The 23,111-nt window shown below is 34.3% G+C and overlaps 1 protein-coding gene across 1 annotated transcript; it reads left to right on the top strand.

The window, feature by feature from the left end:
* Nucleotides 1-655: 655 nt before the first annotated feature.
* LOC114310984 (Phox (PX) domain-containing protein) lies at nucleotides 656-23,104 on the top strand. Its single transcript, XM_028257074.2, has 10 exons — nucleotides 656-1,561; nucleotides 8,064-8,174; nucleotides 12,873-12,971; nucleotides 13,236-13,322; nucleotides 13,741-13,849; nucleotides 14,038-14,843; nucleotides 14,966-15,130; nucleotides 15,227-15,466; nucleotides 15,853-16,071; nucleotides 22,526-23,104. Exons 1-10 carry the CDS (start codon nucleotides 1,469-1,471, stop codon nucleotides 22,772-22,774), a joined length of 2,178 nt encoding a protein of 725 aa, XP_028112875.2. The 5' UTR covers nucleotides 656-1,468; the 3' UTR covers nucleotides 22,775-23,104.
* The last annotated feature ends 7 nt before the right edge of the window (nucleotides 23,105-23,111 follow it).

The raw sequence follows: 23,111 nt of genomic DNA on the forward strand, positions 1-23,111 counted from the left end.
TCATCATTTTTTACATGAATAATATATTCGATGAGCCGTAAAATATGAATGGTTCGAATCATCAAAATAAAATTGACACAAACCTCAACCAGACCGTCACAAGAGGGTGATGTGACAGCATCCTTCTCTAGTCCCATCCCTTAAAAGGTGTGTATTATATGCATTTTAGAATGCATTTTTGTGAAAATATTATGTAAATTTTTTTATGAGTCTTGCAATTTGTAATTCAAAAATAAAATTAAGATTTTATAGTAATATTACACAATTTTTTTATCCAAACATTTAAAGAGTGTGTAGTATAGCGTGACTCGTATCCATGACCTTTTTCTTTTATATTATGAGACGAAGTGGAAGAAGTTTTGTATTGAAATGTAAAATATAAATTGCTATCTAATTTTAATTTAATTTTAATTCAATAGGCTTACGATAACATCCATCTACCAGGTGCAACACACATGATTTTTTACTAGTATAAAAATATTAGCATATATTAAACTAATACATTAATAACACATTCGATAATATCTAAGTTTTCTTACCATGTTGATTATAAAATAAATAATAATAAACAAATGCATGCTTAATAAAACCTAGAAAATTTAGTTAAAAAAGGACATGAACTACACAAAAGGAGTCAAAGTAATCTTTAATTTTCCTCAACCCATCCCTGCCGTAACCAATATGCAAAATTTCAAAAGAATGACTTTTTTTAGCTTTTTTTTAGCTTATTTTCATTTTTTAAAAATTTGTTAAAAAAATTTTAGGTTTACAGATTCAATTCGACAAAAGGAATTGAAAAATTATGTAATTTTTTAAAAAAAATCCAAAAAACATTTAAAAAAGGCAAAAATAAATCAAAATAAGCAATTTTTTTGAGCTTATTTTCATCTTTAGTGATTTTTTTTGGAATTTTACATAAAAAATATATTTTTTAAATTTGTCTCGACAAGATGGATCAAAAAAAAAATTGACATAATTTAAAAAAAAAAAATATCAAAGACAAAAAAAATTCGCAAAAAATGTAATTTTTTTTCTTGGATGCCAAAATGGGCAGTTTGGTTTGGTGACAGAATTGTTGTTTGCCACTTTTACTTTACATTCTCTCTCACTCTCTCTCTCTCTCTCTCTCTCTCTCTCTCTAAAAGCAAGACACATACGGAGGGAGAAGCGAAGCAGGTGACACCCGGGGGTTCCATTTAACCACGTCCGCTCTTCCTGATCTTATCGTGCGCCGCGCTAAACTTTTAACACTAGGCAACGCGACAATATACGAAGCTTGTACGGACTCCACCCGTCTTCTTCCCACCGAGTCTTCTTTGGTCTGACCGATCCGATCACCAAAACCCTAGAATGCTTTCCTCCTCCTCCGATTCTGCAGATAGAAAGCCAGAATCAAATCAAACATAGAGGAAACTTAGAGACTAAGACTTGACTTTTAGAGAGAGAAGAGAAGAAGAAGAGCGATCACATGATGCAGAGACAGAGCCCTCCGAAGCATCGACACGATGGCACTTCGCCCTTGCCTTTGGGCATGGATTGGAGCCCTCCGCCTCGGAAATGGGTCAGTCTTTGTTTTTTCTGATTTTCCTTGAATTAGAATTTGAATTTCATTTGTATGTTATTCAATGAGATTCGAAATTGAGTTCATTGATCAGTTTTAGTATCTGCCTTCGCTGTTAATTAATCAATTTGTGTCGATACGATGATCAGTTTGTGCATGATCTTGAAATTTGACTTGGTAGATAGATGCCATCGGCTTGGTGAATTAACCTAGGTGTTGTACGGTGATGATTGCGGTTTTGTATTATTTAAAGTTCATAGTATAATTGTCAAGTTTCATATTTTGTGTAAGTACTTCAATCATCGAGTGGATTGTATTGAGTTTGAATTTGAAGTGAAGCTGAAAACATACGGCTGTACTTAAGGGAAGTGTTTTCCTTTTTAGTCTTAGATTTTTAGTGAAGGGCAGATGCATCTCCTTAAATGGTTGATTTATTTTTAGGGCCCATTTGCTTGTGCGAATTGCCTCGTTTCATAATTTGCTCCATTTTAAATTAATCTAATCCAGAATTTGTGATTTTTAAATGATTTAATTCAAATTTTCATAGGCATCCATCTAAGATAATAGATTTGAATCTCCTCATTTTGAACTTTGATAATAATTCTATGTTTAGAAGAAATGACCATTTGTAGATTTTTTGAGTTGTTTATGTAACCCAACACATATAATTATCTAATATTAAAAAAAAAACAACGCTCAATTAGTACACATTAATATATGTTTGGGAGAGAAAAAATTTGGTACACACCTAATTGTCTAATAAATGGGCAAATTTTAGAAGATGACATTTGCACATTCTATTCTGTGATGCCATTGTGAGTGAATTTTGCATGAGTTATAAACAATGAATTACTTCCCCGAGTATCACATCTGGTGTGTGTAAAATTCGTAATGAATACACTAACACTACTACAATTTTCAAAAACCCATGCATGACATATTTAAGTTCATTTCAGTTAAAGACCCCATTCCCCAATTCAAGAACTCTAGCTCCACCTCTACGGGGATTTCATCCTAGGGAATTCCAAGAACAATTCAATAAAAGTGTTACACAAAATCATAATTAGTAAATGAAAACAAACATTAGTATATATGTGCATGAAATTATGAATACAATAGGAAAACTTTCCATAAAAAAAATTGTTGTTTGAATTCATATCAAGTGTACAATGATGGTAAATATGTCTTTGACTATTCCTCTGAACCTACAATAATACTTAATTAAAATGCAATGAACAACCCCTTGGCCATAACAAATATTTAAAACACAAACCCAAAATTTTGTTAGAAGAAGAGAAATGTAGAGAAATCTCTACTAAGGCCTTGTTTGGGATACACATTTTTTAGCCTAATAGTTAAAAAGTTACTAAAAAAACTAAAAAGCCTATAACTTATACCAAAAAGTCAGATTTTCTTTTCTCTCTACTTTTTGCACATCTTTTCGTAAAAAATAAAAAAGTCATTCCAAACATTCTAGTTTTTTTTTTACCTCATATTTTAGTCAAAAAACCAAAAAAGTTACTAAAATAGTTTGTTCCTAAACGAGGCCTAAGAATGTTTTTTTTGATGGATTATGCTAACACTAGATGTAATACCATATGTGAGAGTTTTAGGGGCTATATTCATTTTGAATTCATCTCACTCCTTTGGTCCTTTTGTTCTAGTTATAAAGTGGAGTATTGTTTTAAGAGTTTTGCTACAATAACTAGATGGATGTTGAGCTACAACTTTGTCCATTAAAGTATAAAGTTATCAAACTCCCAATGTCACAACATGCAAGTTTAAAATACATATCAAAGATTTCCTTAAAAAATATATACACCAAAACATGAATGGTGAAATGTCAGCTGTTATAAAATTAAGCTAGTTGTAAGGTCTTTGCTATATACCATGCAAAAACTTCTCCAAGACCAAGGTGGGCCAGGGAAAATGATATTGGTTATAATGTAGAAGAGCAAGTTCAGTGCACTATAGACTACATAAGGCTTTCCAAAGATCATGGTACGCTTTTCCTTTCACCCCTGCATGCAGTAAGGGGAGGCAATAAAATATTTGAGTGAAGGAATAATGTTCAGGAGAGAATGTCTTTTAGAGATATTCTTTTAGAGTAGAGTAATGATTTCATAACAATATGAATCCTTGTTGACTTCGCCAATTATGCGAGTTTTAAAATTTTTGAATAATTGCACAGAACTATAAACCGTTTAAACTCATATACTTACCTACTCATTTGAGGATTGGCATGTTTTAGGAACGTGAGTGATGTATAATAATGTAGGGGAGAGGGGAGCAAAACACAAAATTGGCCACAACCTAAATCACTTAATTTTAACCAAACTGAATATTACAATGGCAAAAATTTAATATTTATGAACCAAAACCCTAATTAGGAAAATTTTAGATTAACCCTAATTAGGAAAATTTTAGATTAACCCTAATTAGGAAATTAGATCCTAGCATTATTTGGAAACATAATGAAATATCTTGAGCAATTATTTAGGAGTGTGTGTGATGTACAATAATGTAGGGGAGAAGAAGAACACAATTTAGCCACATACTAAATCACTCAATATTATCATAATCGAAATTGAATATTAGTATGCCAAAAATTTAATATTTGTTGGCCAAAGCTCTAATTAAATTTGGAAACTAGATCCTACCATTATTTTGAAACATAATCAAATATCCTAAGCATTATAAATAAAATAAAAAATCAAATATCCTAAGCAATTATTTGTTTAAATCCTAGCTAAATAATGCTAATAATAAAAATAGAAATAATTTGGTTGGCATGGATTGTGGAAAAGATTATAGGTTGCATTTTAAAAATTAAGAAGGTTGTGCACTTTTTGGATTTTGAGGATTGGAATGTTTTAGGAGTGTGAGTGATATAGAATAATGTAGGGGAGATGGGAGAAGAACACAAGATTGGCCATAATTTAAATCTATCAAAATTATTAAAACTAAAATGGTATATTGCAATGGCTAAAATCTAATATTTATAAACCAAAACCCTAATTAGGAAATTAGATCCTAACATTATTTGGAAACATAATGAAATATCCTGAGCAATTTATTTAAATCCTAGCTAACTAATACTAATAATAAAAATAGAAATCTACCAATTACATTTAACGGACCCACAAGCTTCACCCTAAGCTTCCAAAGTGGATAATAGACCTCCAAATAGTTACGGGCTGTGCCATTAGTGAGGTTGTTGTAAATGCTGGACAACAACTATGTTGGGTGGAGGGCATTGAACTAAATCCATGAAGCTTTGAAAAGGATTGGGATTACAAACTTGGGTGTTGGGATACAAATTTTAAGAAGTTAAGGGTGATTATGATTGGAATCATGAATTTTGGTTGTGGGCCATTGTTGTTATACGAGTTTCAACCAAAATGATTTGAAGCGTATTGTTGTATTAGAAAATTAAGTGAATCGTGCTATTGAATTTGCGATTCATTGTGATTTGGTTCAATTTTTTATTGTTTACATAATGCATTAAATGCCGTTGTTTTTGCCTATTTATCAAGAAATATAAAAGAAATAATTAGTTAAACTAATATACATAATTATATATACATAATATATATATATATATAATTTAGTAATATTGATATTTACTTCATTTTAGATATTATGTACATATATAAAATTATATATTATATTAAATAAAATGAATCTTACAATTGACAATTTGATACAATTCCCAATTGATTATTTTATTAAACTGATCATGATTTGATAACAATGTGTGGTATTAAATTTAGAAGATTATCAAGAAAGATTTCGAAGATTCTTTCTCTCTTGAGAAGGTTCACCAAGGTATTAAATTTATGAGGAGTGCATAGCAAATTGAAGAAAAGAGAGGAGTGAAGCGTGTCTAGAAAAGGAAAATTTTGGCGCCAAGGCAAATGATTAAGTTTTTGATTGTCTTAGCAAACTCTTTACTGTGGTAGCCAAGCTACATAACCCTAGGAGTCCAATGGTCACGACACTTGAAGGCGTGCCATGTGGTATAAACATCCGCAATCAAGCATCAAGTTGGTCAATTGTCCTAGGTGTTACTCCTAGCTTAGGTATAAGATGGGAGATGCGATAGTCATACACTCAATTGAGCTTCCAACAAGTGCCTCATATATCATGATAGTCTCTATATCATTTTTTGTGGGCTAAGGCATGGTTCACTTTAGTCTCATGCTTAACCAATGGTTTTTAACCTAACTAGCAACTTTAAAGGTACATATGCCCATCTGTATGAGGTTCACCTGTCGCACATGTTGGTTGACATGTGGCTACTCCTGATGACTGGTAAGTGTCACATAACAATGTGAGAACATCCATTTGAGTAAACCACCCTACATAATGGTGCCTTCTTACATAGTGTTGTTTGATACTCCTAATTGTTGAATTGCTAAACCAAAATATTGGTTTTTGACTTAGCAAGTCTTAATCCTAATTAGTTAGTGTCAGCTATATGGATCTATTTTGCCCAACTGTTATCTTTAGACAAATCCAAGTCAGTCATATTCATAACACCTATCTTCGCCTTAACTCAGCCCTTTGTGGCTTTACTTGTCGTTTTGTCATCTTTCACTTGGATAATATCCCTCCATTTTAGCTGTGTAATAGTTAGTCTACATTGCATATGGCCAAACCATCTCAAATGACTTTTCCTCATGTTATTTTCATTTGGTACCTTTTCTAACTTTCCCACTAGTCATTTGGTTCTTTTTCTATCTTTTTATGGTGACTCAGATGTCTCAACATTGTAATTTTAGTTTCACTTCTTTTTTTTTTTAAATGTGTAGTGTTGTTACTGCCCATCTTTTTGTATCATACAACATTCTTGGGCTTATAGTTTTATAAATTTTTTCTTTTGGCTTAGGTGGAATCTTATTACACAACGCTCATTAGGTATATTTCCATTTCATCTATCTAGCTATTAGATTGTAGGCCACCTAAACCCCAATGTCCCCTTCCTATGAAGAATCGATCCAAGGTATGGGAATTGGTCATCTTAGTTATCTGTTGATTATATCTTCAAGAATCAAGTGAACTTAGTCAAGTCCGGTGTTCAAATTCGACTTGGCAAGCTCATGAGCAATTGTGGCAGCTGGGCAACATGTCCATGAAATTGAAGAAACTAATTTTCCATGTAAAAGATAGTGGTTATTTTCCTTATCATGTGTTTCCTTTATTATTCTTTTTCTATTTTCATTTGTGGGATTGCTAGAACTTGGCATTTTTTGGATTGAAGTAAAGCCAAACTATTTGATACCATGCAAGGTGAAATGGGCACACCTGAGTGTTAGTTACTAAACTACTATACATGAAACATGATATATGGTATAGCTCTGCATAAGTTGAGTTGAGTTTCTACATGAAGCAAACAGTCGAGTTTCTGTCTAAAAACAATAAAAAATGAAAAACAACAAATTTTATTTGTCAATTAAAGAAACAAATATGTGTCATAAAATATTTATTGGGATAGGAAAAATCTAGGTAAATATTTTTTCAGTGACAAAATTTGAGAAAAGGTTAATTTTGGTGTTATCTTTGAATATATAATGTAGTGATATCATTTTTTCAATTTTTTCTTCTGTCTACTTTTCTTGGAAAGTATCATAACCTGTCAACCAAATTAAGAAAATAGATGGAAGAGTCATAGTATTCATCTAAGTACTCTTAACAATATTGACTAAAAAGGTGGCTAATTTTTTTTGGGGAAATAACCTACCAGTGGTGGTTAGAAGAAGCAATTACAAAAAAGTGATAAACATTAAAAATGTTAATAATTAAGATTATAAATTTTTTCATTAATGTGTAATAATTTTTAATGATTACCACCGAATGGTAATTTCCCCATTTTTTAGTTCAAGAAATCAAAGTATTGTCATAAAAGCATGTTTGGTCATTTACCTAGTAAACCCATGGCAAAATGGAATCAAAAAGGAGGAAGAAATTGTTGGGTGAAGTAAGCCTAGCTGTGGTCTATGCAATTGATTACTGGTTTTACTTTTACTATCAATAATAGTAGCTCCGCACAATTAGTACAAAAATGATTTTTAAATTAATTTCACCTAGAAATGGAGAATCATTCTTTACTTATTTCTGCACTGCATGTTTCTAGAATTAAGCTTAAAGAGTGTACCTTGGAATGCAGCTCATCTAGAGTGTTTGTCTTGTCCTATGTTAGATTGTTTCAAATACTTTTCAATGTGGTTCTCTTCTAGTTCTCATTTATGGCATCAGTCTACATCCATCCAAATTCTTCATTCAAAATGTACCTAGACTACTAATACTCTGACTCATTTCTCTTTTATATCACTCTATTGTGCCCGAGTGCAGATCTTTGGTTCTCAGTAATGTTGTTTGATTGACTGAGCAAATAGATGTGATCCCACTTTTTGCTTAATAAATGTTTAATCATTGTGCTTTCTTGTAGTTACACTTATTTGTTGTTAGTTCTTATTCATAAGATTTATGTTCTTTGTAGAATGGGCGGGACACCGTTTGGCCGCATGATTCTGGCACGGGATGGAGTTACTGTGTCACAATTCCTTCATGGGTTGTCCGTCCGAAAACAAGAGATTCAGAGCCTGTTGTGGTACTCAAATTGAATGACTCTCCCATGTTTATCTATATGAAGGGTTAGATGTTGTTTTATACTATCATTTGGACACTTCCAAGATGCAGCGATGACGTATTTTATTTTACATATTTTTGTTGGATTTTCAGTTGCCAGTTTTGTTCTTTCCAAATTAAGTAATTTTTGGCATCAATTAGTAACAAACAGGACAGACATAATTATATCTATGTTACCATTTTTTTCTTTGTCTACTTTGTTGTTATAGTGGCATCAAAATCAAAGTTATTTATTCCTTGTTCTGATATTTCATTCCTCAACCATGAATGCAACACAATTTATCGTTAGATTATTCATTGGGGAATTCCAAATGAAAGAAAAAATTTCAGTTATGTTTTGTTTGACGCTCCACTCCATTTTTTAGTGTTGTGTATTCTTCTGTTTGCAAACCAATGACATTATGGGGATAAGATTTGGGGGCAGGGGGCAATATTTTTTCTCATAGGCTAAGGGGATCTTTTCAGTTGTTTCCATCATGTAGCTGTTCTAGGGTAATGGAGTATTTTCATCTTTTATTGTTTAAGTGGAAATTTCCAACAATTCCCTCTTTTCGTTTCTTTTCTCAACCCCCCCCCCCCCCCCTCTCTCTCTCTCAATCTTCTTCTGATGACTAAAATTTAATTCTGTTTCTACGTTGTTTAAGGTTTAACCGAAATTGAAAGGTTTTACACCTTGAATATTTGCTTGTCCTCCATGTTGAGGTTGATGGTGATTAACAGCAGAAGCTTCAAGTTTTCATACGTATACCATATATACACATACTTGTCTTTATTTTTTCCAGGGGAGGGGGATGAGAAGGGGGGCTGGACAAGATGTTTTTAAGGCTCATGCCTTCTAATGATGTTGGATTTGCTTGGACTTTGCTCTGTCAATTTAAGTTGGACCTAACTGTTGCTTCTCTTCTTAGGGTTTGATGCTTTCTAGTTTGGCTTTAATTTACTTTTATTGAGCTCCATCAAGTGAGTGTTATTTTTGGAAATCTGTGGGTCTGGGCTGTAACAGTTGTATATAGGTCCTGATAGATGGCACAGTTGTCTGAGCTTTTGGTTTGACAGGTCAAAGTTTTATAGTTTGAATGTTTTGGTTTTTTATGTGTTAGTCAATTACATTGCAGAGACAACCAATAGTCGCTTTGTGTTTTCTATGATAGAGGATAGCTTATGGAAGCTTTAGGTAGCGATTGAAGCTTTTTAGGAATTTGTAATGCAATACTTTACAATGAGTGTGATTCCATAAGGGCTTTTAATTTTGGTCATGCCTAAATCTCTCTTTTTTTTCCTGAATTTTCTTCCTGTCATAATATCTTTGACTGATGTGCTCAGTGATCAACCCACCATCAGCCTCGATCTTCTCTTTGCTATAATTAAATTTGAGCACTAAAATCTTACTTCTAATTTTTCGGCATCCTAACCTTTCTTCTTTGTTGTGACAGCTATTACTCCTAACACAATATGCATAAACATTGTTGTTGTCCCATTTAGGTGGGTATTGGGGGTACTCAGTCCGACAGTTGAGTGTTTTTTAGATTTTGTAGAGAATGTATGGTTTCCCTATGGGTTTTTGCTTTGATATACTTGTGGGGACATATACAGGTGGCATTCCCTTTTAATGCTATTCAATAAATCATCAAAGGAAAAATTGTAAAAATAAAAACCAAACCCTACACCCTAAGCTGCCGTGAACTTTGAATGACCTTTGGTGATTGAAGAGAGCACTCTGATATTTATTTTATGCTAGCCTATATGAAGTTTTCTATTAGCGCCAAACTGGCATCATGCCATCATGTAAAGGAAGAGTGTTTTGCTAGAAATTGCTTTTTGAGGGAGGAAAGACCCTCTTTCAAATTATGGGGACGATTTTATGTGTTAGCTCTGAGTTAAATGGCACGGACTCAAATGTATCAATAGTTTTTGGAGAAGCACTTGCATATGGCAGATGCAGTTAATTACGAGAAGAATACAAGTAAAAAGAACGCTAGGTTAATCAATTGCCAAACTCTGCCTAAAGTGTGAGTTAAGGGCTGGGGCTGAGCAAGCCTGTGAAATCCCAAAATAGTTGTTCGTACCTTTGTAGAGTAGAAACTTGGTAGAGAGAAAAATATGTGGGACCATGCCAATGTGACATAGCTATGGAGAATATTAAAAAAGTTAGGTTGGAGGTGCTGAACTTTCCAAGTTAAGGTTGATTTTATAATTTTATGAAATGCCTTACTGGATTGCTTTGTACTTGGATTGATATGACATGATTACTAATAGGAACATCCTTATACTGGTAAGTGTAAATATAGAAAGCACTTCTTAAAGTGTCCATGTTCTGTACTCTTTAGCTTTATTCCGTTCTCAGGGAAAGGGCCAATGCAAACGAGGTAAAAATAATGCTGGAGTGGTAACTTTTAAAACCTTTTTGGAGGTTTGGAGTCTTCATGGATGACCAAATGCAACTGATATCATCAGTATCTGAGGGTGCTACTGTAGTTCAACGGTTGGCATTGAAGCATCTAGAATGAGGACTGCTGCCTGTTCTTTAATATATTAGGCGTAGATGGTAATTTTGATAAGTGGATGACCAAGTCTGGTTTACAGGATCATTTAATTTTAGTAGTCATGGATTCTATTTAAGCGGAGTTATTGCCTAATTAGTGTTACTTAGGACTGAAGTAACTTAACTAACAGGCCCAGTAATCTATAATATATATCTATCCTCTATGATAGAGGATTTAGGGAATTTGCTGATGAATGAGAGTTTTTGATTTGGTAAATCTTGAAGTAGTTTTTTTTGGTCCTAGGGCTCAGTTTGAACCCAAGACTCTGTGGTATTGAGCCCTTATGCCGGAGTTTGCAGATTTGTGACAAAAAATCAATTTTGTAAGTTTTTCGGCCTTGGTCCAAGTGTTTTGGGTTTCAAATATACTCATAGCAACCCCAAGCTACATTATTGTGGATTTTGGCAGTACAAGACTCTTCAACAATTGCTAAAGAGATGGTTCAATTTATTGGTTTAAAAGGCATCAAAATTGTCTTAAGAAGTTAAGAAGGTTACGTTGAATGGATTTTTTGCTTTTCTAATTGACATGTTGAATGCCTTGGCTCACGTTGCTCTTAATAGGGAGGTAGTTGTGAGTGACTCTCTTAAAATGGATGGTGGAATCTTTTTTGGGACATTGCCCTTTAGAGAGAGCTTAATGATTGGGAGATGGAGGAGTTGATGGATCTCCTTGGGCGCTTGTATACCACTCGTGTTGGTGATGGGCGTGATCCACTTCCGGCTAGTTTCATGTGAAGTCTTTTTATGAGGTCCTTGTGGGTCATAGACTTATAGGGAGTCTTGCTTTCCTCGGAAAGGGGTGTGGGGCACAAAGCCCCATCTATGGTGTCCTTTTTTGTTTGGTGTGCAACACTTTGCAAGATCCTTACTATTGATAATTTGATTTGGAGGAGGTAAATGCATGTTAATTGCTGTTGCTTTGTGCAAGTATGGGAGGAAACAGTAAGCTATCTTCTTATCCATTGTGAGCTGGGATGGGAGCTTTGGCCTTTGCTACTTCTTATGATTGGAGTTGACTGAGTATTCCCTTGGAAGGTCGGGGAGCTTCTTTACACCTAAGGAGGAGCTCGGGTGGGGAGGAGGAGGAAGGAATGATGTTTGGGGCAAACAAAGATTTTTTGTTGAAAAGGAAGAGCATATTTTGAGAATCAAGAGTAGATTATTGTCCTTTTTGTAAAGTTGGTTTTTGGGGATGGTGAATCCATCCTTGAACCATTTGTTGGATTTTGTTGAGACCTTTGAATAGGTTTTTGATGTAGAGGTGATACATGTTTCTTTTGTATACATGGGTGCCTTCCCCTTGGTGCCACTTTCAATAATATTTCTTTATACTGATTTAAAAAAAGTGATTTTAGATGTTGCTTTTGGGGGCATTCTTAGTGTCAACACAACCCATGTATTTCATGGGAAGCCAAATGAAGCGAAGGAAAATACTTGGGTAGGAAGCTCTATGTCTCTGTTCAATCACTTCACTAGTTATGCCTTTCTCTTACTTGAAATGCGTTTAGTCCAAAGCAAAGGCTACTGATTTAAAAGAAGTGATTTTAGAAGTTGCTTTTGGGGGCATTCTTAGTGTCAACGCCTAGCTATGTATTTCATGTGAAGCCAAATGAAGCCAAGGAAAATACTTGGGTAGGAAGCTCTATGTCGTTGTTCAATCACTTCGCTAGTTATGCGTTTATCTTACTTGAAGTACGTTTAGTCCAAAGCAAAGGTTACTGATTTTAAAAAAGTGATTTTAGATGTTGCTTTTGGGGGCATTCTAGTGTCAACACCTAGTTATGTATTTCATGTGAAGCCAAATGAAGCCAAGGAAAATACTTGGGTAGGAAGCTCTATATTGCTGTTCAATCACTTCGCTAGTTATGCCTTTCTCTTACTTGAAATACGTTTAGTTCAAAGCAAAGGTTACTATACAATAATTTGGGTAATGCACTTAGCTGAATGGTAATATTTTTCTTCTCCTAAATATGGCTAAATCGATGACTATATAACTATATTTGGTAAAATTGGTATTTGTTAATTTTCAATGCTACTGTCTATAATCTGACTGTATTTCCTGTACATAGTCTAACAGCTTCGGGTATCTTTTGTTTTAACATTCTTAAGGCACAGTTTTACAGGGTTCAGGTTGGCATTCAATCACCAGAAGGGATTACAACTACACGAGGACTATTAAGAAGATATAATGATTTTCTAAAGTTATATACTGTAGTAAGTCTTTGATGCTTTTTTTTGGGTAGTCAATGGGGATTGTACCCATGAGTCTGCTCCAAAGCAGTCCCCAGCTGAAATTTTTTTCAAAAAACAAGTCTGTGATACTGTATTAATATGATTGCTATTCAAAAATACTTGGGAACATTTAAACAACGTATCTTTTCATGGGTAATTGTTCAAAAGGACAAGGTTTTTTTTTTTCATTTAAATAATTAAATTGACTTCAGGATATTGTTGTGTACTTATTACTTGCTTGTGCAGTCTAAAAAGGCATTTCCTAAGAAGAATCTCCCGCCAGCTCCACCCAAGGGACTCTTGCGAATAAAAAGCAGGGCATTGTTGGAAGAGGTAGCTGGCATACTCGTTATGTTTTCTAGTATAATTATAGTATGTGTTGATGGACCTGTAGGATGGCTTCTTCTAGTAATAATGAGGCTTTTTTGCTAGCTTTATTCCTGCTTTCAACAACATCCTCTTTTCCTGCTTTGTAGTTCTGAATTTTTCAGTCCAGTGTAGTTTGAAGAATATGCTTTTATTTTGTGTAAATCATTAGTGTAAGGTTTCCATGTCTCACTCTAAGTTGAACTGATTTCCAGTGAATGGAAAGTCTAAATCCATACACTTGTGCAATATATATATCTTTTTAATGAGGTTAATTTTATTTATTTTTATCGCAGTGAGTGAACCTTGTCTGGTAAACTGAAATGCTACAGTTGCAGTTTTATGTCAATGATTAAGATTCTCAAAAAGCTTGAATTTGTTGCAGCGACGGAGCTCTCTGGAGGAGTGGATGACGAGGTTACTATCTGACATTGATTTGTCAAGAAGTGTCGCGGTGGCATCGTTCCTTGAACTAGAAGTTGCTGCAAGAACTTGTATGAGTTTCTAGTTCTCTACTGAACCACGTTTGCTTTTGAAAATCATTTCATTTACTTAATACATATGTAACTCTGATTGAATTTAATTTAGAAGATATTGAATTTTGCTTCTAATATTCTTTTTTTGTTTTTTCTGGGCATTATCTCAGTTTTGACATTTGGTTCTGCATTACTATTCTTTTCAGCATTCCAAGATGAAAACCAAAGCACTTCAGAAACAAATGCTTCAGCAAATAGCACAGCTTCTCCACTTCACGTTCATCCTAATTCAAGCCTCTCTGTCATTGCTGGTAGTACATCACTCACATCAGAGAATGGTAGTGATACTCCTTATGAAACATCTGAAATTGGAACACCAAGCCTAGGAAGGGATAACAGTTCTGAAGGCGGTACAGAGGATTTGTCATTGGATGAAGATTTGACTAGTCCCATAGAAAAGCTTGTGAAGTATGGTATGTCCAACATTGACGAAGGCTTATTTATGGGACAGGCTATTTTGGAACAGCTCGAAGGTTTACCTAGGCATACATTGCATGCCAGAGAGATTAACAATGTCGTAGGGAATAATTTAGATAATGGAAATGCTTCTAAAGCTGCTTATCATGCTGACAATTGGATTGAACATTTCTCTGAACCAGAACATGGTAAGGTAATTGGTCATGCTCGAAAGCTCTCCAATGAAAGTGTTGGAAGCGACATAAATTCTTTAAGAGGTGGTGAATTCTCAAATTCAGGGTTTAAAAATTCATTTGTGGAGGGTCCCCTTGACCATCTTGGAGGTCCTGAGATTTCAAGAACCATGGAAGGTCTTGGCAACACAGACTTTCAGTCAAGTGATGTACAATTAGTTCTTCCAGTGGATCAACGCTACAAAATGAACAGGGTTCTTATGACCATGCAGCGTAGACTGATCACCGCTAAAACAGACATGGAGGATCTTATATCGAGATTAAATCAAGAAATAACGGTGAAAGATTATCTTGCAACAAAGGTACAGCAGGAGTACATCAACGTTGCTCACCCTTATTTTAACTGTCATTTCAGATTAATTCAATGTTGTTCTGAGAGATTCCAATGATCATAATGATGTTCATGATGATTTCATCACTGCAGGTCAAGGATTTGGAGGTGGAACTTGAAACCACTAAACAGAAAAGTAAAGAAAACCTTCAGCAAGCTATTTTGATTGAAAGGGAAAGAGTCACTCAAATGCAGTGGGATATGGAGGAACTTCGGCGGAAGTCATTTGAAATGGAGTTAAAACTGAAGTCACAACAGGTTGTGCATCTTTTACTCGCTTGCCTTCCATATTATTGTTTTCTCCTTAATCAGTTGCAGTGATGATTCGATGATTGCTATGTCGAATGTTTCTAGGATGAGAAGTTAGATACAGAACCAACAAATGTTTCTGCCACTCGGGAGAAAAGTTTGTTGCAAGAGTTGGATGTGACCAAAATGCAGCTTGACGATTTATTGAAACGACATGAAGAGCTAGAAGTTAAATCAAAAGCAGATATTAAAGTTCTTGTCAAAGAGGTTAAATCTCTCAGAAGTTCTCAAGCAGAATTAAAGAAGGAGCTTAGTCAATCACAGAAGGAAAAATCTGAGGCTGAGGTATTATATGTAGTTAAACTTTTACTAAGTGTCAATAAATTAAGGGATGTGAAAGTCAAGGAATGTAAATGCAAATTCAGCTACTTTGTTGGTTGTAAAATTATAATTATGGCGCGATGAAACGAAGGGACGCATCTTGGAAGGCCACACCTAGTCAGAAAAATAGGATAAGCCCTATGCGTAGTTACTCAAAATATTGACTATTATATTATACTAATTATTGTCTCTGTTCTATGAACTTTTCTATTATTCACTTTGGCAAACACAGTAGAGAATCAAAATTTCATTTATATACTTTTGATCATCTTCTTTTAGTTCCATTTCATGGTTAAACTTCATAAAAAGGTAATTTATGTTGTGTTCTTGAAATTCGGTTTTAATTTCAGAGACTTCTTCAACTGGAGAAAGAGTGTGGGAAACATGCAAAAACTGCTAGGCAAAAGCTCCTTCATGAATGTGAGGTCCTTCGCAACAGGCTTCAGGAGTGCAGCATTAATTTCCTTGATGAAAATGGAGATAGATTAGTTGTGGATTCCTCATCAATATCAGATGCCTTGGACCTCCTAGTCACATCTGACAACCAAATTGGCGTCCTCCTTGCAGAGGTACCTTTTGCATCCTCCACTCTTGTATTTTCTGTTTGTCACCTTGATTTTGGCATTTTATTTTCTCATTTATGTGACACTATCCAATGCTCTTTTTGTTAGAAAAATCTTGAAGTTGGTTTTTGTCTTTTAGGTAGCTTTATATCAAAGAGAAACTCCAGTGTTTCATTTCTTCTTGTTTCCTTGGATCTTTCTATTTATTCAGTGTCATGATCGCATTGCTTTGGAAGCCTTTTTTCGATTGTGGACATTACAACAACCTAGCCCTATGACTCAACTCAACAAGGCTTTGTCCCAATGACTTTGGGTCAGCTAACATGGATCAATTTTCTCCAGTTAGTTATATTTTAAGTCATATCCTCAGTTAAGTTTAAGGCAGTCATGTTCTTCATTATCACCTAAACCCATGTTTCCTTGGCCTTCCTCCAGTGTTATTTAAGGTGAAAAGCGAACTAAGGCGACAAGGCCTCCTAAGGACTAAGTGTGGTAGGCATGGCGATAGCTTCATTGAAGCGTGGTGAATTCCTAAGTATAAAAAATAAAAATAAAAACACTTACCATATGCAAAAACCCAATACTTCCAAAAACAATGTTGCATTAAACATTTGAAATACTGAATATCCATAGAAACATAAATCATGCAATAAAATCCATCATTCCAAATGCCAATATTCAACAAAAACTAACATTTTAACCCTTGGAAATATGAAAAAGCAAAAGAATTCATTAACACCATTGTTTCATACCCAGTAGTGGGCACAATATAAGTTGCTTACCCAAAGTGAAGGAAAAAGTTCTTTGCATCAAAATTAAAAAGTAAAAAGAAAAAGATGCAACACATAGTCAAACTTTGATTTTTTTTTTTTTTTGGATTAGTAACTAGTTATATGCTTCAATTTTGTGTGCATACGTACTACATCATGTGTTTATTGCAACTCAAAAAATGGATGGTTGAGACCAAATAATAAAAGGGAAAAAAACCCCACCACTTTGAGAGCCTCGCCTTGCTTCTCACCTAAGCCTTTGCATAGGCGCATTCAAAACATTGCCTTTTTCTATTTCTTTTACCACTCTCTATGAAGACTAAATCACTCCTTATAGGCGCATTAATTGGTCTATGATGCACAATTCATGCCATCTCAAACAGTTTCTCCTGAGTTGTCTGCAATTGGTGCCACTTGTAACATTTTCATAATGTCTGTCTGTCTTTTCTTCTTAACATCATTCATCCATCTCAACATTCTCACTTCAGCTACACTCATTTAATCTTAACAACGAAGTCACATGTTGGTTCTTATTTCTTTCTGTTGGGCTTTGAGGCATCCTTCCCCTGCAGAACAAAGAAAAGAATCTTCAAATAGCATGAGCTTTGGGGAAACCATATAGGTGGTAAGATCCTGCATCTCAAAGGTTCTTCACATTTTTATGAACTTGGACAGGGTCGCCAAGGAGTCTAGGATAACCGAAGTGCATTACTTTAGAATTCCACTTGGTGCTTGGCTATTTACCAAGTACAGAATGCCTACAATCGTAAGCAAAAAGCATGAACTGTTCAACCACCAAAGTTACCATATATGAACTATAATAAGGAAAGTTAATGTGTATGCATGTGCCTGTCTAAACATGTTAGTAACTGTAAAAGGCTTAATGCTTTCAAATCCCTATTCTTATTGAAGAGAAATGTTGAGAATATAATATAAATAGTGAAGTTGCCCCTCTCTCTAGCAGGTTAAGATTTTAGATGAGTTGATGGTTAGCAATCTAATATGGTATCAAAGTAGACAATAGATCCTATGTTCGAAACTCATCGCCTACCCAATAATCAAAAAATACTTGCACGCGTTTGGCCCGCTTATGGTGGAGAGCCGGCCACATGTGAGGGGGTGTGTTGAGTACATAATATAATAAAGTTGCTCCTCTCTAACAACTTAAGCTTTTAAGTTTTAGATGAGTTGGTGGTTAACAATCTAATAAGAAAGAATGAGGAAACCGAAATCTTCCTACTCAAGTAAGAAGTCCAATAGCCTGTATAGTAACTTGACCCGTTGCTCTGAATCCACCTATGAGTTTGCCATGAAGAGAAAATTTAAAGAATCGAACTGCCAACTCATTGTTTGGAGGTGAATTGTAGAGCACCAAAAGGTGTGGTATCTTATGGACCTAGCAATAGCTTCTCATCTTAAATTGAGATAATTGGAGTTGCGCCAAAAGGAAACCGTTTATATAGATTTTCTTTACTTTAAATCTGGTATGGTATATATTTCATGTGTTTTTTTTTTCTTTTTTTTTTTTTTCCTTTTGTTTTTACTTGCTACTCTAATTAAAGTATAATTGATATGGGATTGATACATTTACTTCGTGGACAATGAAAATGGCAACTGTTTCCCAGGTGGCTACGTGATATATATTCTTGGGAAAAAGTTCTGCTGTCATTTGCTTAGTTGTCATAATGCTTAACCCAGGAAATGGTTCTCACTCATCTAATAGTAGGCACTCATATTTAACGAACATTGATCATTTGCATTTTGTTAAGATATAGGGATATTGTATTTCTTGCATCCAGAAAAGAAAATCCCTTTGAAGTCTGTTGATTTTGCTTCTGTTAAAATCTTAGGTCTACTATGAATCCTTGGCAGTAATCTGTGCAAACAAATTTCAACAGAACTGGAAGTAAAGTAATTTTGGCTCACTGTGAAAAAGTTCAACCAACCTCAAAAGAATTCAATCAATTAATGTTGGAAAAGTGAAAACAAATAGATAATGAACGATGATAGAAAAGCAAAGAATAGAGGAAAGAGGTTTTGATGCAGGACAATTAGGGACAGCCACAACCGTGGGCTTTTGGGGCTGATTTAATTGGACTTTATGGCTGAAATTGCAATAAAAGTATAGGGGCAGGTAGGATTTGTTTAGGGTAATAAATAGGTAAGAGTTTAAGCATGAAAAGATGGGATTTTAGCGCTGTTTAGGGGCTGTTATGAGGCTGTGAACAGTAAACTAAAACAGAAAAAAAAGGATAAAGAAGAGAAGAAGATAGGCCTAGGCATCGCACCTAGATTCCATTGGCCTCACACCTAAGGTTTGGGTTGCATCACACAAACCCAAAAGATGCTTCAAAACTCGCAAAATTCTTTAAAATATAAACTCTTTAAGTTTAAAATCTTAGAAAACATAAATATAATTATAAAATGTTTTCTAAGATTTTAAACTTAAAGAGTTTATATTTTAAAGAATTTTGCGAGTTTTGAAGCATCTTTTGGGTTTGTGTGATGCAACCCTAACCCTAGGTGCGATGCCTATAGAATCTAGGTACGATGCCTGTAACCTATCTTCTTTTCTTCTTTTGTTTTGTTTTTTTTCCCTTTTCCCCCTATAAAATATCAACACTATTAAATTATACAGTTCCGATTGATAGCTCGAAAACAAGACGGCTAGAATTGCCCGAGAGTCCAAAACGACGTCGTTTTGGATTTCTTTTTTTTTTTTTTGTCTCTTTTCTCGTTGAAGATGAAGAACACAGAGAAGAGGAAGCTAGGTGTTCATCTTCATCAACATCATCTTCATCAACACATCATCATCATCAACATCATCATCAAACACAACATCATCATCAACAGCAACATCTTCATCAACATCATCATCACAACATCATCATCAACAACATCATCATCCTCATCATCATCAACAACATCATCATCATCAACATCCATCGATTTTGTGAAATCCATATCCACCGATTTCGATGAAATCGATCGATTTCATACCCTGAAAAAAGAAGAAGAAGAAGAAACTCAGTCTCTGGTGGAGCTTTCTCTCTTCTCTCTCTTTCTTTTTCTCTTCCTCTCTCTCTCTTCCTCTGTTTTCAGAGATCTAATCGGTAAAATAAATAAAAAACACTGCCCAAAACGACGTCGTTTTGGGCAGTCGGGCCATTCGAGTTGAAAGATTTTCGAGCTGCGAATCATTTTTCTAAATTATAAGCATTAAATGGTTTTATAGAACTAGGAGACTTTCTAAACCAACTAGAACAAAAAAAGGAAACTATTAAAATATCTTTGACTTCTTAAATTAATTTTAGACCAACTAAGAAATATAAATAAAATTAATTAAATAACTTGACCCATAAGACAACCCATAGACGACCCCTACATCCCATGTCAGCAAATATAAAATTACCAAAATACCCCTAAGATTAAAATCCTAGAAAACATAAATATAATTATAACATAAGACTATAATGGTACTAGAAACTTAATTATAAAAGAATTATGTCACTTACTCTATGAAATCATGCCAATGTCTAAATGTCATCGTTTCTTTAAATTTAGCCTTCTTTGAGCTTCTTATACTCTGCATCAGGTTTAAGTTTGAGTTGCACCTCTCTAGATCAAGAAGAGTCACACTCCTTAATCTACAATAGAGAAGGTGATTGCACCGTAGCTATTTGGTCCATGGAACCCAGGAGAAGATGTGTCAGATATAATTAATAAATTGTCAAGATTGTTACAATAGAGAAAGTGATTGCACCGTAGCTATTTGGTCACTGGAACCTAGGAAAAGATGTGTCACATATAATTAACAAATTGTCGAGATTGTTTCACGTGTACTTTGGACAAATCCAATACATTACCATATATAACTCTAGCTTGGAAGTCGAGTAAACTTGATGGTTTAGTAAATCTTGTAAGATGAGTAGGCCCGGCCCCATCAAGGATACTACATGCAGAAACCTACTAGATTAAAAATATAAAAACATGACATTTTCTTGCTGAGTCCACCTACTCTTAAATTTTATGGTTTGATGAGTCCAATCTCTAAATACATATCCGCACCCGACACCTGTACCTGAGTCCATGTAACATAGCTTATGATACATATTGATGATACTATCAATTTGCCTTTAAAAATATCAAATTGTAAGATGTGTACCTTGAATCGTAAGATACTGACAATACTTCACATCATGTGTCACATATCATATGTCGCATTATGTATCGTATGTGTATCGTAAGATACTTTTAATATAAGATAAATATTGATGATAGTATTGATTTACCTCTAAAAAGTATCGAATCGTAAGATCAATATCGTGAATCATACAATACTACCCTTAACTTAGACCTTTTCATGCTTTCAGCTGTTCTATTATTGGTCTTTGTGAGGTGAATCATTGTAATTCTCTCTCATCTTCTTGTTGATCCTTTGAAATGTTGAAGTTGTAAAGATTTCGAGGAGGCTGTAACCACTTGAAGTGGGTGCAAAACAGCTTTCTTAAACTGAATTTTCTTTCTTGCTTAATGCTTGTTTCATGGACTATGCAATGAAATTCACATTTTCAAAGTTTCTAAAGTAGCGATTTATCCCACCAATAAATGTTAGGTAAATTCCCTTGAAGTTTTCTTCCTTGCTTCTATCATTCCAGTGTTTCACTGTCACCAGTGCAAGAGGGACCTTAGAAGAGTTGACAAATGATTATGCAGAATTTTTAAAATTAAGCGAGAGAAATAGTTATCATATCAAGGATGCAGAAATGGCTTTTTGGCCCTAATATGTATAGTATTTGTATATATATATATATGTATAGCAAGATATTGAAAAGCAATTTTAAACTTTTTGTTATTTGTATCTAGTGTGAGAATTATATAACTAATAGTGAAGCACAATTTTTTATATTTTATTTTAAGTAAATAAGATTGTACTAGGGAGAGTACCAAGGGAAACCTTTGTACAAGGGAAGGAAAGGAGAAAGAAAAAGAAGAAAACAAAACCTCAAAAACATGCACAAGGCAAACAACAAAGCATCCACTGCCTACCACCATTCCAGCTCCAAATCTAACCAACCCCCTTTCCAAATCTTTGCTACTTCCGCTTTTTTTTTTTTTTTTTATCAGATTTGAAAAGGCCTCCTCAAAGTCCATCCGGGGGAATGTTGTCCAGACCTTTCATTTTCTCCCCGACACACTCTTACATTTCTTCCATTTTTGCTCCTTATGAACACCGCAGTATGTTTTCCTCCCACCATCATCAATCCAAAAACTTATGCCTGTTTTTTGATGTCTTTCACAACCATTGTTGTCAAATCGAATCATGAATTATTTTTTCCAAAATAGTGAACCATGAAGAGTAGGATTCACTTTATATCATGAATAATCACTTTATATACAATCCTTAGATGTGATTAGTTGTTTTAACACATTGTATTCAATTTATATAATGATTCATAAAACAAGTCCTAGCAATTTTCAACTACACATCACTTTTTATATATAATCTTCAGATGTGTTTAGCTGTTTTAACTCATTGTGTAGTAAGCCACAAGTATATGTTTAATTTGTTTTGATGTAGTATGTTCTATATGCTTCTTATTAAATATTTTTTTCTCGTGCATATTCACGTCTCAAATTTTTTTTTCTTAGTCTTACTTGTTTTACACCTTGTTTCCAAAATTTATCAGGTGCAACTTTCAGCTCAAAATGACTTCAAATTTTCAGATGATGATCACAAGATTGATGACGAGACGAGGGCGGTAGATGATGAGTTGAGGAATATACTGAACGATATCTTTATTGATAATGCTAAATTGAGAAAACAGGTCAACTCTGTACTCCGCTATTCTCTCAAAATGAACATCTCAACTGAGAAAGATGATGACGAAGATGGTCCGTCAGCAAAAAATGTACAAAATACAAATGTAGAGAGATGAAAAGGAGGGGATGATGAATATTGTAAATTTTGTGATATAGAGGCACCCCTCAAATCAAGGTTTAACATTTTCGACTCAAAAATAGTTTCTTCTCCCTAAGCACATACAAAATTTAAATTTAGGGTAGACAGCCCCACAAATCGCATTGTATTTTCCTTGTACAATTGAGCTGAATAACGAGGGGAAGTGGAAAATGAGAGTACCACCAATGAAATTAGATGTTATTTATAACATTCTCATGTATGATCCATTGGATTGTATTTTGTTAAGAAATTATATGTGACCAGGTTGGTTATACATCATTGTTAGAAGGTCCATGGGATTATTGAATTATGCT

This window comes from Camellia sinensis, chromosome 11 (genome assembly GCF_055761805.1).
Source record: "Camellia sinensis isolate YWXY chromosome 11, ASM5576180v1, whole genome shotgun sequence".
In the NCBI taxonomy this organism is placed as follows: Eukaryota; Viridiplantae; Streptophyta; class Magnoliopsida; order Ericales; family Theaceae; genus Camellia; species Camellia sinensis.

Bases quoted from the DNA above. Each gene is read 5' to 3' on its own strand.
- LOC114310984 (XM_028257074.2), top strand. From the start codon at position 1,469: ATGATGCAGAGACAGAGCCCTCCGAAGCATCGACACGATGGCACTTCG. The intron at 13,850-14,037 runs GTATGAGTTTCT...TATTCTTTTCAG, and splicing joins AGAAGTTGCTGCAAGAACTT to CATTCCAAGATGAAAACCAA. The intron at 15,467-15,852 runs GTATTATATGTA...TTTTAATTTCAG, and splicing joins AGGAAAAATCTGAGGCTGAG to AGACTTCTTCAACTGGAGAA.